At 43.0% G+C, this 16,241-nt stretch overlaps 1 protein-coding gene across 2 annotated transcripts in view; it reads right to left on the bottom strand.

The window, feature by feature from the left end:
• Positions 1-5,999, bottom strand: part of PDXK (pyridoxal kinase) — a 37,327-nt gene extending 31,328 nt beyond the window's left edge. The window contains exon 1 of one of the 2 annotated variants that reach the window (XM_071751986.1): positions 5,812-5,996. In XM_071751986.1, coding sequence (XP_071608087.1) covers positions 5,812-5,904 — 93 coding nt within the window. In that variant the 5' untranslated portion in view covers positions 5,905-5,996. Of the gene's footprint in view, positions 1-5,811 lie in introns of both variants that reach the window. The other variant, XM_071751994.1, reaches the window with a different exon arrangement.
• Positions 6,000-16,241: the final 10,242 nt, after the last annotated feature.

Below are 16,241 nucleotides of genomic sequence, written 5' to 3' on the forward strand. Positions count from 1 at the left end.
CACAGTAATTTTAGAAGAATGGACATTTTATGTGCCAGGACTAATGTCATTATGACATTAACCTTGCTTCACCAGCTCAAGCCTGTTTTCCACACAACACAACCAACTGAAGTGGAACTTCCACTTGCATCTTTTCAGCCTAAGGAAGCTAAAAATACCTGCCTGGCATGTGTTCAGTCAGCCATTGATAATTCCATATCTAAAATGATTAAATATGTTCTTCCAAGGACAGGTGGCCATCATTTTGGAAGTAAATAGAAAAAATGGAAACTAAGGGGCAACACTTTACTAGAAGGGAGATTTTAAAGAACTATCAGTAGCTTTGTACATAAACTACTTTTCTCAGGTGTATTTTGTACATACAAAGTACATATATACATTTGTACACACACACAAGTAAAAATTAATTTTATTATTTCAAATCACTTTTTTAAACTTGATGTCAGTTTATATATTAAAATGTACTGAAATGACTTTAAGCTCCCTTTATGAGCTTAATGCATCTTAAAATGTTTCTCTCAGGTTTTGAACTGCAATATACAATCAGCATTTCTGTATTTTCATGACAAAACCATATTTAATAAATTGCCAAAAGTGATTTTTAGAAACAGTTACGGCACTACTATTGCACAGAGAGTTGACCTCAGATGATGACCACTCAGTCAGCCCAGCTCTCTGTTTATTACAGACCTGTCATTTAGTCATCACCAGTCCCAGCTGCACTTCTAGGCAGGTTGAAATTAATTTTTCAAATTGATGGTTTTTCATTAGAACTTGAAAAGATTTCCATAAAAAGTTTGTAGAGAAATTTGGGATCTCTTAGTTAACAGCGCTACACAAATCTAAAGTACTACTGAGATCCCAGTACTTTCCCCAGTTATTTGCCTCAGTTTACTGTCTTCAAGCAATGTTAAAAGCTGCTGCTGCTGAAGATCCCTATCACTTTTTTTTTTTTTTTCCAGTTTCAAGGCATTTTCTACTCTTGTCCTGCCTCATACCTGTCCTACTCCTCTGTCAGCTTACCATAGAGATCAAAAGTCCATCTCCTACAATATTCTCAGAAGCTCAAAGTTCTCACAGTACATACAAGCTCCTGGAGAGCCAGAGCCATCTTTTCTTCATGTGTGGATCAATCTGGACAAGCACTTCCAGAAAGTTCTGGTAAAGCTTTTTCTTAGAAATCCAGATTGCCAGACAGGGAACCACCCTGTTAGGACCTTTTGGATTACAAGTCTTTTTCAGGGCCTCACCTTGCAGAAGGTACTTGTCAGACTTTTACAATTACCTATACTGACATCCACATAATGCGAGAATGCTGCTTACATAGCTATGAACAAGCCTTCCCAGAGGGCTTACAGGTTTTTTATTATTTTTTTGGTTTTTTGGTTTTTTTAATTCATCTGTCCCCTGTTTACCATTCTTACAATAACAAAATCCAGAAGCAAGGAAGAAAACCATGCTTCCACAAGCTTTGCTTGAAGCAGAATCTAGAGTCACCATTACTGTTTCAGATATGTATTTTAGGACAATCTTCAGATATTGTGAAAAGCAAATACATTCTTTTATCTTTGTATTTATTTTTTGTTTAAGGGTTAGGCTTTTTCAGACTTTGATGTCCAATAAAAATAACAGCTAGGCAGTAGGAACATTTATTACTGTTACTCTGTAAAGACTTTGATTGATCCTTCTTCTTAGTCATATAATTAACACAATAAAAGTAGGTTTTGAAAAACTTAACAAGCAGTCATCTTAAATAAGAAATGTTCTTTATCTCTTTTTCTGCACAGTACTTAATGTATTTGACTAGATTGCTCAAATGAGAGACAGAAAAAAAAAAGCCTTAAACTAGGGCAGCAGAAAATCATTAAAGATAGGACACTTTATGCACTAGGTTTGGCACCTGGTACATACATTTTATATACCTGTTTTGGTCTCAGCATAGGAACGCACCCTTGGCCAAACATTGCAACTCAAGACTACTCATAAGTATTAAAGAAATTACTGTCTGTGCAGACCAAAGATGTTTTCCCATATTTTTTCCAATTAAGAAGGAGCTATATTACTATTCCTTTTGTAGAAGATAATTGCTGAGAACTGACCTAAGAATGAGAACCATCTGCCCTTTTCAACACCTGAACAGACAACTATTAAAAAAAATAAAATAAAATAATTGAACAGATTTATTTCAGAAGACCATCTCATACTGCATTGTAGAATTTGTTTATTATAGTGGTATCCTACAACTAAGAGCAGATGTATTTCATTTTCCAGGTCCAATTAATAGAATTTATCCAAGCTTTTATCTCTATCTTCAAGGTAAGCAGATATAAAAGGAAGTCAATAATTGAATACTTGAAACATTGACCAAAATTTATCAAATGCTGTGAATATTAGGGTAGATACACACAAAAAAAAAACCCCAAACAAACAAAAACAAATTCAAAAACCACCATAATCATGTTCCATTAGCATTATCAAGCAAGGCAAGATGAAGTACAGAACACTCTGGGTTTCACTACTACCTATGCATAAGCAAAGACCAACAGTCTCTGGCTTGCAGTCAGGAGTACAATCTAGTCCAGTGGCAACCAAATGTTCATGTTCAGAGTCCAGGTAAAATCATCTCAGGCTCTCTCCTGTCCCTTCTGTCTACTTCAAACCTCTTCTTGGAAACTCCTAGAGTCCCAAAGAACTGAATATACAGACCAAACTACTCACCCACAGGAGCTGATATTATGATGGACATAGTGTATGAATCTTAAATTATCTGCTTACCAAAAATTTTCCTGATGGTCACAATCAAGTAATTCTGCAGAACAGCAATGGGCTTGCCTCTGTGTATGCATTCTGCCACTTGAGAAGGACTGCTGCTCTCTACTTGCCACTGCTGCACCCTATGCTTATCGCCACATTCTACCTAGCTAGAAGGTGGAGAAGGCAGTAAACTAAAATTACATTTAAAACTAACAAAGATCTCTCTAAAGAAGAAAACACATAACAATGAATGTCACATTATACCATGACACATGGTGAAAACATACACTATTATTTTATATCCTAAAAAGTATGACAAATATTAGTCAAGTAGGAGAAACAGGTTATCTGACTGACAGTGGCAACCCCCTAAGTTAGTGTACACTTGACTGCTCTTCCTCTCTTCAGCTCTGGACAGCCCTAAATAATTTTCTGATACCAAAAAGTTGCTCAAGTTACACTTATAACTATTTTTAATATAATCCAGAACCACCTTCAGAACCTTTAAAGAGGCAGTAAAACCATGCAAGTAAAAACCATTTAAACTCTTGACAAGGCCAAATTCAAAGGGCAGCTGAGGACAGTTCACTTCCTATTATTTTACTACCCAGAAAATCCAGGTGTGTGTATCCTCTAAGACCTATTAATTCATCTAGCATCATAAACTACTTGAGCAAATGTGTTTTAACCTGAAACGGTGTAAAGGGTTCTGGCATTTCTCAGTCAGCTATATTATTTCAATTTTTTTTGGAAGTCTGCATTTACCCCATACATCACAGAAGAAGTACTTCCACACACCTACCTTTAAAACACTTTAAAAATACTTTAGTTTCTGGTGTAATGGAAGCCTGACAAAGCAAAATCACTGGTTAAAAAGAGACTGAGAAGTTCTCTACTGTGCACACTGCTAAACTGCCTATTGTTAATAATGCTAATAATGTCACACACTTCCACCAAAAATAATGTCATAGACTTCCACCAGTCATTTAAACTTGACTGAGGTTCTCACAGAAGTCTGCAACTGCAGATGAAACCAAGTCTGCTTGGGTGCTGCTGTCCAAAAGCAGATTCCTGAACTGTTCTGTCAGGATTTCAGTTCATCAGGCCTAGCATGCACACACAGAAATATCTACACACATTTTGCCTTGCAGACTCAATACTGATGAGCTCAGAAGGAAGTCTCATTCAACCACTATTGGTTTTGAACACCAAAGTAAAAAAGAGAAATTATGGGAAATAATATAAGCATGCCAGACACAACTTCATTAAGGATTTTCAAGTGCAGCACATATAGTTCAGTTGTTCCCCAACTATCTTCTTCCCTCACCCCAATAACTTCTTGTTACACTATACACCAAGGAACATTACACAGGGTGAGCATGCAAGCCTCCCGAACAGAATACATTTACAACATCAATAGAACTTTTTAAACACAGTAGTATTTTATAGCATCCTTGTCAACGAACCAAAGACACTTTAGAGAAACCAATTTGTCAAGTCATATGAGACATCCATACAGAGGCTTATATGCCACAGACGGGCTGAGTTACAGAGGAGTAAAGAAAACCTCTGACACAAAATTAGAATGAAGACAGCAGTTTGAGAGACAGGAGATTTCTGGAATAAGTACTTTATAAGAAGAATGTGCCCTTCTGCTACCACAAAAATACCAGGGGTGGGGAGGTCACAATTTAGAGGTCATTCTGTCAAGAAAGGAGGGACAGTTGGCCTGCAGATCCCAACAGCCTTTTAGGCATAGGTCTCCATGTACACAGGTTTTTCCACAGTGTATGTATTTCATATGTACCTTTCACATCATCATATGTATCATTCATCACCTTCACCATGTACTAATTTTCAAGAGACTTGGTCACACTATAGTTGGGTGGTGATAAAAGGGTATGATGCTAGCTTGTGGCTGGCCTGGTCTCAAGTACTTAATTTATCAGAGTATACCATCTCCTGTGTGTAGTCAAGTGAGATTACACCATTGTTTTTTAAGCATGTACCAAGATAACCAATGTCACAACACACTGTGGTCTGGCAAGAGATTCTTAGACAGCAGTCTCCTTATAGCCACACCTGTGTCAAGGAACAAAGACCCCTTAATGGCAAGGCCCCAAATTAGCCCCTTTTTATACTGACACTCCACAGGAGAGAACAGCTTGACATACAAAGGCTCACCCCAAAGCACACCGATGTTTTCCCACTGTCAGCTAGACCTCCGTAAGCAAATCTGAAGTCAGCACATGACAACCATGAAGGCGAAGATCCAATTATACCCTCAAGCCTCGGGTCATGTAAGCTAGTTTCTCTGGCCCAGCCTCATAGAGTCATTAAGTGGTCCTTACACTCTACTACAGCTTCCTTAAATCCTCAGAAACTGAAGCGCTGGGGCTCTACCCAGCTCCACAGCCCACGAGGACCAGAGGGGCTCAGCACAAGGCCATGGGCCCACCAAGCCCCCCTCGTTTTCTCCAGCTTAGGACAGCCAAACCCAAGCTGTGTACGCCTGTCAAGTGCAGCAGTGCCACCCTCCAGCAGGAGCCCGACCGATGCCGGAGCACACACGCCCCGGAGGCAGCCTCACAACACCGCAGCGTGAACCCGAGCAAACCCACCAGAAGCTCTTCCCTCGCCCTTTTCAGCCCGCTCGCCCTACCACAAGCCTGAAACCCGCAGGGAGAGGACATTACGTTAGCGGGAGCCGCGGGCCGGGTCGGGCCGTGCAGCGCAGAGCCGGCGGGAGGCGCAGCCGCACCGGCCCCCGGCTCGCCGGGCTACGCGGAGACGCGGGACGGTCACAACCCCCGGCTCCCCCCGCTCCAGACCCGACTTCTGACCCTTGAGAGGGGCGGCGAGGGCGCCTGGATCGGCTGCTCTCCGGACCTTAACCCTGCTGTGCAGGAAAAGGAGGCGGCCACCCCTCTCCTGCTTGCCCCAGCCCGCCGGGCAGCGCTGCCGCTTACACGCCACCTGCCCGGCTCCCCCCCTCGCCGCCCCGCTGAAAGAGGAGCTCCGAGGCGTGCGGCGAAAAGCCGGTCCTCTCCCGCTTACCTGCAGGGGGAAGGTGGCCGCTTTGTTGCCCACGTATCCGCGGACGACGTGGCTCTGGATGGAGAGCACCCGGCACTCGCTCTCCGGCTCCATGGCCGCGCTTGGGCCCGGCTGGCTGTGGCGGCGCCGGCACCAAGAGCCGGGAGGCGGAGCGCGGAGGGGCCGTCACACGCTCGCCCTCCTCTCCTGTCATACACACACACGCCCCACCCCTCCCCTCTTCCCCCCCCCTCTACCTTTCGCTCCTCACCTCTCTCTACCCCTAAACCCCACCCCCGCCGAACCGAGGCCGTCGGGGGGTTCGACGGGGACGCTCAAAGGGGCCGTCCCCGCCCTCACTGCCCAGGGAGCGCGGCGGAGCAGGCGCCGCGGCACCCACCGGCGGCACCTGGTGCCCTTCCCCTGCTTTCCGCCCCCCTCACAGCCCACACCCCACACACACCCCCTTCCCCTTCCTCTCACTGCGGGCCCCTCCGTGGCTCCTCCTCGTCGTCAGGCGGCGTGCGCCGCCATTGTCACCCACCCCCCCGACGTCCCCCTGCCTATCGCGCCGCTCCCGTCAGGGCCCGGCGGGGGGAGCTGTGGCGGGAACCCAGCAGGGACACTGCCCCAGACATGGCGCTCACCCTCCCCGGCACAGGGCCCGCGGTGCCGCCGCTACCACAGCCACCTTGTACCTGCGCGTTCCTTCCCAAACACCTCGCAGGGTACCCCTGCACTGACCATCCCGGCATGAGACACCGGCCAGCGTTGTCACCTCTCTCCTACCCTTGCCTACACGACGGCACGGTGCTTGGTGCCTCACCCAGGCTTCATCATCCATAGGCTGGCTAGCAGGCACCCCATGTGCCACCGAACCCTCCCGCACCACCCATCCTGGGTGCTAAACACCATTTGCTGTCCGTGGTCTCCCCACACCTGCCCCTCGGAGTACTGGAAAGCCGAGAGCAGAACACCCATCCCAGCAGTGCTACAGCGTCTCTTCTGGGAGCATCCAGAAAGCCCCAGGGTGCCACAGGGAGCCCCCCAGGCAATGCTCTGCGGTGGCCCAAGCTGTGGACACCCTGCCAGAGCACAACCCTCACTATCAATTCTGAAGTGAGCTGGATTGTGTGTTACTGACACCCATACACACACAAAAAAACCCTTTCTTTCAGAGGGCTGCCAGAGAGAGTAGATGTATGTGTAGTAAGTGCAACAAAGTATCAAGACTCTGTCGAGCTAGGACTTCATAATGTGTTTGGGAATTTCATCTTCCTCTGGCCGTTTGTCATTATTGACCCTCACAGGTTCAGTCAAAGATCACAGCAAGAAGTGATGCCAAATGCCTCTTGTTCTTCTTCATAGATACTTTCAATTGACTCTTGGAATAGTGTATTTCTCAGAATCATGAAAGAATATTTTCCTCATCATAAGTAATCTGTTGGAAAATGAGGGGACATACTCTCCTGTTTCCTGTCATCACTCCAGTCAAATCACAGGTCTTGTCCTAGGCTAGCCTTAATACTAACAGTTTTTTCATCACCTATACATTTCAGTATGTAGTTGAATTATACAATTTGGTGCATCTCCATAGGGTACAGAGCCAGAGAAATGAATGATGTGCAGACTGTGCACTGCAGCTGCAGTAGTCCTTCCTAAAAAGCTCCAAAACAGCATTTCACACAAGGAGGTTATCTCAAGGGGACACAGATCTGGATGGTAGAGTAAGCCAGAAGAATTAGAGATAGATGTGTATCTTGGGATGTGATCAGTCATCTTCAGTCTCTACCTCCAACCTCCTTGCCAGCTTTCCTCCACTCCACCACTCTCCACATCCCTCACAGTCCCAAATCATAATTTTTCTCCTCTCATCATCCTAGTATTCTTAGAGCCAAAGCTCCTTGCCTTGTCTGTTATATCTTTCATATTCCTCTCTGCTCTTAACTCCCTGTTCCCTGTTCTCTCTTATTTTACCTCTGACTTGAGGTATTCTGTCTCCTCCCCTTTCTTTCCACATTTCTCAAGTCCATGCCCTTGTCTAGTCTGTTTCCCATGATCACTCTTAACCTACTGTAATTTTGATTCGCCTTCCTCTCCTGCTTTGAACTTCTTGACCCATTCCCACTTGCACTCTTTCCACATGTCTGCATATGTTCCAAATCAGACAACCTAACTGAGGTCAACATTTTCTGAACTCCCAGGGGAGGAAAAGGGAAGGCTCCACTTGCAGTGCCGAAACAGGACAGGACACTCAAGGAGTCCAGACTGGCAGCTGCAGGTCAAATCTATTTTTAAGAAAACACAACTGAATAATTTAAAGCACTAGCAAATCTTAACAGAGCATAGATAATTATTTTTGTGTGTGTGGTTTGGTATGTTTTTTTGGTGGTTTATGTTTTTGTTTGGTTTTGTTTGGTTGTTTGGTTGTTGTTTTTTTAACCCTCACAAAGCCTAACAGAACTGGGTAACATCGGGGCTGTGGTTTTCATAAGCTGAGCAAAATGCACATTTTTTACATGAAAGCACCATCATCCCCCAAATAAGATATCAAGATATCATCTTTTAAAAGACAGGTTGTCAAAAATACAGGGGGGATATTCTGTATCTCCTGTAAGACTGATTTTCAGAGATGGCTCTGTTGTTCTAGCTAATATTCTTTCTCTCTGTCCTCTCCCTCTTACCCCAAAATGAGCCCAAGACAGAAACTTTTTCTGAAGACACTCAAGCACTGGCAAATTTAGAAACAACTCAAAGTAGGGTTTCACAGGAGAAAGGCTGGGCAACTGTAGAAAAGTTTCCAGAGCTGTTTATGTTTGATGCCCACCATAATAAGCAAGTACAGAAGGCACACACTATGAAGAAAAATATATCCATGCAGTAAAGCATACATCACATGCCTGCTGTTCCTGTGATGCACATCCAAAGGACACAGCCTGGTGTGTAATACATACCCATGTGAGATACACACTCTGCAGTTAATGGGAAACCTGATCACAACTTGCTCAATTCAGGCTGAAGTCCAAACACTGTTTCTCATTTAGTAGCAATTGCTGCATGTGTCCTGTGCTTTCAAAGGGGTGGATACTGCAAGTTATTTGGAAGAGGCCTTTTTGCCTCCATTTTGTTGCTCTTAAGGCCTCCACAAATATGGTGCAGCAAATGCTGCAGTGCTGTTTTTCTGCAGCTTTTAATACCCCAAAGAATAAACTTTCTTTGCCTTCCTCTAGCTTGGAAGATAATTGCTGGAATACAGATATTGCCCTTGTTCCTGATGCAGTAGGGTTTAGTGCTCCACTTCAACCTTTTTAGTGTATGGCAAATGCACATACTGGCTTATGTTCCTTTTGAGGATGACTCCAGATCTATCTTGTGGGTTCCACAGCACTGTTAGGTGAGACTGAACATCTAATAAGACAGCTGTGCTGTGGCATATATGGTTTGTCTCCGTAGTGCCTACATCAGCTGTATCTTTCCCTTCCTGATAATGATACGCTGTCCAAGGAAGATGCCAAGAAGTGTTCTAGCTTTTACAGCTGTTCTTTCTAAAAACTGTCCAAGCACTGGGGCAAGTTCCTGCCCTATGAGAGAAAACATACCTCATACATTTGTTAGTGCCCACCCTTAGGTTTTGAACAGCCACTGCACTTAGTAGATCACCTGGGCCTTAAGCAAGGAGTAAGCCCAAGGAAGTCTCACTTTGCAGAGCATAACTGGTACCAGGCTGCTTGTGCACCTGAGTGAGGAAACTACAGCATAGGTAGTGACAGTGAGGAGCTTTGTAGGAGGTCAGGGAGGGTTCAAATATGGAGCTCTGCCTTCCTCTGCAGTTGCTGGCAGTGAAAGTGTTTGTTACAGGTGAACACAAGTGGAGAAACCCATTCTATGTAGGATTCTAATATTCTGAAAGGTCCAACAAAGGCAAATACTCCCAACAATCGTTATGCTTACCCCAGAGGAACATCTGACGCTTCCTTTTATAATCTAAGCTGTAAAAAATTAAGTGTTTTTTCTTGTATTAAGGAGTAGAACCTGCATACACAACCAAAAGTGAGCAAGAGGGTAACTCAACAGTATCGAGCCCCGTTTTTCAAAATACGGAGGAACCTACGTGTCTGTACACTGAAGAAGTTTCCAAAAGCAAAACAAAGACCAGAAAAGAGTTCTCCTTCCCTTCTAAAAATCAGTTCATCTCAATGTGAGCAGTTTCCAAGCAGAGGTTTTTTGCAGGCTTTGCCCTACTTATTTTTTAAGAAATCAGGCCCCTCCCCCATAAAAAGGGGTGTACATGAAGGAAAAAATGAAGATAGATTCCAGTTCCATAGTCATCATGCATTCTGCTGTTATCCTTCTCAAGCATATTCAGTTTGAAAAAAAATTAGCTTTCAGGTACACCTCTAAATCTGAGGGTTACTAAGACTATTCAAAGAGCAAATAACCATTCAGTGTGTGACAAAGTGCTTCATTAGGTGAAAAAAAAAAAAGGCAGGCCAGGTTAGATCAAATGGAGGCAATAGAGAAACTTCCTTAAGCTTCCTACTACAGCTGCTGCTGTAGTACTAATGGGATGATATTTCCTGAATATCCTGACCTTGTCACTGGGCTGTGCATGGAGTTTTATAGTTTATTTTTTAAGGTAACCTGATCTCTCAAACCAATTCTCCTTGTTGAGAGCAGAATGTTCTCTGAAAATCGTGAATTTTCAGTAGAAGATTATCCTATTTTGATCAAGAAAGAAGATACTCAGAAAGATAAGTTTGTCAGCAACTGATAATGTTTCTTTCACAAAAGCTCCTTTTTCCTCTTATGCTCTCCTTCTATAATGCCCCTAAATCCTTTTCACGTCTGCTCCACTTGCCTTCTCAATGTGTCAATGCACCAAAAATCAGTACACCCTATGACAGACCCAAGACAACAATACACGTGACAGTTGTCCAGCCAGCAGTCCAGGAGGATACATATCCTCACCTGCCTTCACTTTGCTCATGTGTTAACAGAACAAACATCTTTATGGGCCACTTGTTTCACAGGCTGCAGCCTTCCTAGATCCTTGTTGCTACCCTTTGGAATTCCAGCTCACTATGCATGAAGAAATTGTGAGATTACTGTGGAAAACAAGCTTAACTTGGGTCAACAATGTCACAGTATTGTAATAAAGGCAGTCACCTTTTGGACTGCATAAACAGACATATAGTTTGCAAGAACTATGAAGTAATGCTTGCTTTATACTCAGCACTGGTAGGGTCTCTGGTGGAGTGCTGGCAGGTTTTTGGACCAGCTTTTCATGAAAAATTCAAGAGGTTGTAAGAAAGATACAAGGCTCAGAAAATAAAACCCAGGAGGAAATGGCTTTTTTAGCTAATTGAAAGCTCAACTCTAATAACAGCCTACAAATACATATAACAGAGAGCTATGAAGGACCAGAAAGGAATAAACTGATATCCATGCAGAGATCATAATCCTCTGCAAAGGATTATGAAAAGCACAGGAAGAGTTTGCCTTGTAAGACTGATGAGGTTTTATCTTTGTTTTTCATAAATAAAGAAGAAATATTTTTAAAATATTAAAAGAATGTCAGGTTGGAAGGGCCCTCAAGCATCATCTAGTCCAACATTTCTAGGTAAAATATAGTTTAAATAAGGTGGCCCAGGACCCTGCCAAGCTGAGTCTTAAAAATGTCCAATGTAGGGGAATCCACCACTTCCCATGGGAGATTATTCCAATATATAATTGTTCTCATGGTGAAAAATTTTCTTCTGGAGTCCAATTGGTATCTCCCCAGAAGTAATTTCTACCCACTACCCCTTATCTTTTCCATGTGACTCCTTGTAAAAAGCGAGTGTCTATCTTCTTGGTAGCCACCCATTATGGACTGGGACATGGTAAAATGGTCAAGTGAACATAGTTCAAAACTGGTTTAATCTGAACCCTGACCAATTTTTTTTCCTCTATGCACACGGAGAGTCAATTTTTTCTTTATTAGTTCTGCCTTCTTCAGCACATCATTCATTCAGTAGCTGTGTAATTCCCCATTCTCCAGCACGGAGAGAGGCTTTTCAGGACTGTATGCCCTAGCAAAGCTCTCCACCTCTGCAAATCTTACCTTTCTGTGACTGCTGCAATTATCTGGGCTTTGTTCTTTTCCTCTAGGATTCTTCCCCTACAGGCCAATTTTTTTGTTTGTTTTCTGACAAGTTGGTTTACTATGAAACACACATGTTAATTCATGGACTTTACCTGAAGTAATAAGGAACACGTAAGAACATCGATATTTAAGAACATGTTTGTATGTGGATCTTAGTGTACAGGATGATGCTCCTGCCAAGTCATGAGGTTCAGACTGGACCCTCTTGCTTTCTAAACCTTCTCTGAGAGACCAGGTGCTGATGAATCTGATCTTAGCCCCCATCTGTAAAGTAAAGTTTGAAGCCTTTGCTATCTTTGCTACCTTTGTGGTGAGGCCACACCTTGAGTCCTGTGTCCAGTTCTGGGCCCCTCAGTTTAGGAAGGAGATTGAGGTCCTGGAGCAGGTCCAGAGAAGAGCAAGGAGGCTGTGAAGGGATCCAGCACAAGTCCTGTGAGGAAGGGCTGAGGGAGCTGGGGGTGTTCAGTCTGGAGAAGAGGAGGCTCAGAGGAGACCTCATCACTCTCTACAACTCCCTGAAAGGAGGGTGCAGCCAGGGGGGGGTTGGGCTCTTCTCCCAGGCAACTCTCAGCAAGACAAGAGGGCACGGTCTCAAGTTGTGCCAGGGGAGGTTTAGGTTGGACATTAGAAAGAATTTCTTTGCAGAGGGTGATCAGACATTCGAATGGGCTGCCCCGGGAAGTGGTGGATTCTCCGTCCCTGGAGATATTTAAAAAGAGACTGGATGTGGCACTCAGTGCCATGGTCTGGTAACTGCAGCGGGAGTGGATCAAGGGTTGGACTTGATGATCTCTGAGGTCCCTTCCAACCCAGCCAATTCTATGATTCTATGATAAGCCTTGATTCTGCCACAAAGTCAGTTTATTACAGCTTGTGCTGAGTATCTCCAAGGAGGGACCCTGCTTCTATTTGAGTTGTGTTCCTTGAAGCCTAACAATCTGTCTGTGTGAAGTGCACACAATCTGTTCTCCAATCAGCCTGCTTAAGGTGATTCGCCTCTTGTTCCGTCTGCATGCACTTCTGACTTCATCTTTTGTTCTGTCTGCACCTGAAATTCATTGGTCTTCTGCTGTCTCCATTAATAATGGTTCCTTTCTTCATTGTCTGCACCTGGAATTGTAGTTCCTTGAATTCTGGTTTCAGTCAGCCCAATTCCTGCTGTGTGGTATTGTATTACTGGCATGGAGGGCTTGTTTCATGTGCTTTCTCAATATATTAATCTTTCCTTAGTACTTTTCCAGGTCACCGTTTAACTAGAGTTCAACAATAGTTCAGTGAGGCCTAAGGTCGCAATGTCTCAGATACTTATGCTAAGCAAAAAGCAAACAGGGCCCAGTCCAGCCAAGCTCTAAATGTTAAGCTGCAAGCAAAGCTAATATTAATTTTAATCCCCCAGAGCAGAAAAAAAAAATTAGGAATCGGTAGCTATATTTAAGATTGTCTTGGAATGAGGGGAGTGACTGTACTAACTACCAAGGTCTCCTGAAGTCCAGATTTTCTGCATAAGCACAATAGAAAAGAAAGGGGCTGCTGAAAGTATGACACACTCAGCTTGATAAAAGACACAGACAAAGGATCTTCAATAAATTTTTTTATAAATTGTATACAGATTCTCTAAGTCATCTTTGACATTGGCAGAAAAAAGAAGGTCAGACTTATGCAGAAGTTGCATCAATAACCTTTCCTCAGCAAGTCTTTAAGGTGACAGAATTGGACCAGCACAGAGTACAAGTTGTGCTCTACCAAATCAGAAAACCACTTGTATTTAAGATACTGATTTTTGCTGGTCAGTTGGCTGCTTGGTGAGACAGATTGTAAAGCACTGATAAATAACAGTAATTTAAATAAAAATGTTTGATGTAGGAAAGGCTCATTTTTATTGTTTCAGACCAAATTTTCACTCAGCTTGTATTAAAATCACTAACTTTGTCAGCAATGGTTAATAATGGTAGAGAAGGAGACATTTTCTCAGCAAAAGAAAGCAGATCATTGAAAACTGATCATGCCATCAAAGCTGCTTTGCATGGGGGAATTAGAAAGGCCATTCTAAACCCTTTGACTGTCAGGTAGGGCTGCTATCTCTGGTACAAAAAAAAAGTAACCATCGGTGCTCTTTCTCCAAAATCTAGCATGAAATAGAACTGCAAACGAGCAGAGTTGACATGCTTTCAGCTGTGGCTAAAAAAAAAAAAAAACAGCCTGCAGAAAAATTGTTGGACTTAAATCTGTATTGGCTTCACTAGTGACTACAATGCAGAGAATATTACTCACAGATGTCCCATCTTTTTTAAAAAGAGTTGAGATAAACAGTCCTCATAGAAGGCAATAAATAATGAAAGTGGTAAGTGTAATTGTGGACTCCAGTTCAAATCATGCAAACTGCTGGGTGCTCCCTTCCCTAATGGTCTTGGAAATTTACAGAACACGGACCTATGCAGTCTCTCTCACAGCCAAGAGTAGTCAGGCACTGTAGCCATAAAAAAAAAAAGAAAAAAAAGAAAGAAAAAAGAGAAAAAAAAAAGAAAAAAAAAGTAAAGAATTTAATTTATTGAGATGGCATGATCAGAAGAGTTAACACAGGGCTATCCATCTTATCTCTAACTCTGACTTGCTGAAGTTCTGTATATTCTGAGTATTTTTGCAACATGGGCCCTCAGGGAGACATCATGCCTCCCAGTGTAAGGCGCCATCTTGCAGTCGTCCTCATCTCAATTTTTTATTGAAGTGAATGCAACTGCTCCTACTCATAACACACAAAGGGCCAAGTGTCAAGCTGAGAGAAAGGACATCAGTAACAAGATCTTTTTAAAAGGCTGTTTCACTGTCGCAGTTGAGCAGCAGTTTATATTGTGGCATTCTTGATACTCATCTCCTTCTAAAAAAATCCAAAAACAACAACCTTTTTTTCCTTTTTTTTTTTTGAAAGCCAGTGCAAGACCAATCTCCTGTGAAATTACAAGCAGAAACACCACTTAAAGTCATACAGCTCCCAGTAACTGTACAAATATTTCCACTGGTGCTGTTATCTGACATTTTTGTTCCAGTGTCCATTTAACAAAATGGTTGAAGTTAATGCAGAGGAAACAAATGGCCTCCTTTGCTTCACTGAGAAAGCTACAGTGCTTAGGATCAGCTTGTAGTTTTAGCCTGAATGCTTGTGCTTGCACCCTCAAGACCCAGTCCCATTTGCATTTAGGATGTACCACATAATAATGGTGAAAAGTAACACTATCAGGCGTTCAGTCCCAGTAACTCCATTTTGTCCTTAAGAGTAGCCATTGATGGGCATCAGACTGGTAGCAAAGTATGTACCTTTTTGCCAACCAAGGTATTCCTAGCAGCAGAACAAAACCCTGCTCTGGCAAACTGGCAGGCATGAGATGGAAGCAGTTATATTGCAATACAGTACAATGTGGCATGTGGTCATGATAATAGATTTAGAGAGATGTGTACAAGTGTTTTTATTTTGCTTCATTTTCAAAGGCAGTCAGGGGGTAAAGAGGGAAGAAACTGTTATTCTTTCATTGCTTTTAGCATTTTGATTTCACAGACGCTTCTGTACTTAGTTTTAAATATTTAACCTAACAATCCCACACTATGTCTATTTGTTTCATAAAACGTGGTAACAGCTGGAAAAGGCCTTTCTTGGCAGTGGGACTAAACCTCTCAGTCATGAAATGCATCTCTCAGCAGTTTGTCCTGCCTGTGCCTTGCCTCGCATGCTGTCGTCTTGCAGTCGTGAGTCACTTGCTTCAGCTCCCACAGCTCAGGGATATCAGCTTGGCAAAGCTACGTGGCTGCACAGCTCATTCCCTGGGGAAATGTGCACACAAAGCAGTGGGAAGCCAGGCCACTGCTGTGCTCAGAAGAGAACAGATTTGCATTTGAGTTCAAGCTGCAGGGAGTACATGCTTAGTTGACTAATACCACGTCTATTTCTAGTCCTGTTACCTGGGTAATGTTAATTTGATTTTGCTGGGGATGTTTTTCCTGCAGTGGTTACAAAAAAACTTTCTACTTTAAATTAACCTTTAAGAACCTGAATGAAATTCATTAAGTTCACAATGTGTGTAATCTTGTTCCAGTTAGCATCGTTTCAGTAATTGGCAAAATAGGGGTAATAGAGGAGAGATTTCATGAGTCTGAGAGATGTTAGTGCTGTTCTGGGCTGGAAATTCCTTTCTAATTTGCTCTTGCTTTTGCCTGTGCTAGTAGAGGACAATTCTCCCCACTAATGTAGCTTTGATGACTGTGATTAGTAGAAAGAGCTTAGTTCTGGAGGTCTCCTGATTTTTCCTTGTTAGTA

The sequence above is a fragment of the Heliangelus exortis genome, chromosome 1, assembly GCF_036169615.1.
Source record: "Heliangelus exortis chromosome 1, bHelExo1.hap1, whole genome shotgun sequence".
In the NCBI taxonomy this organism is placed as follows: Eukaryota; Metazoa; Chordata; class Aves; order Apodiformes; family Trochilidae; genus Heliangelus; species Heliangelus exortis.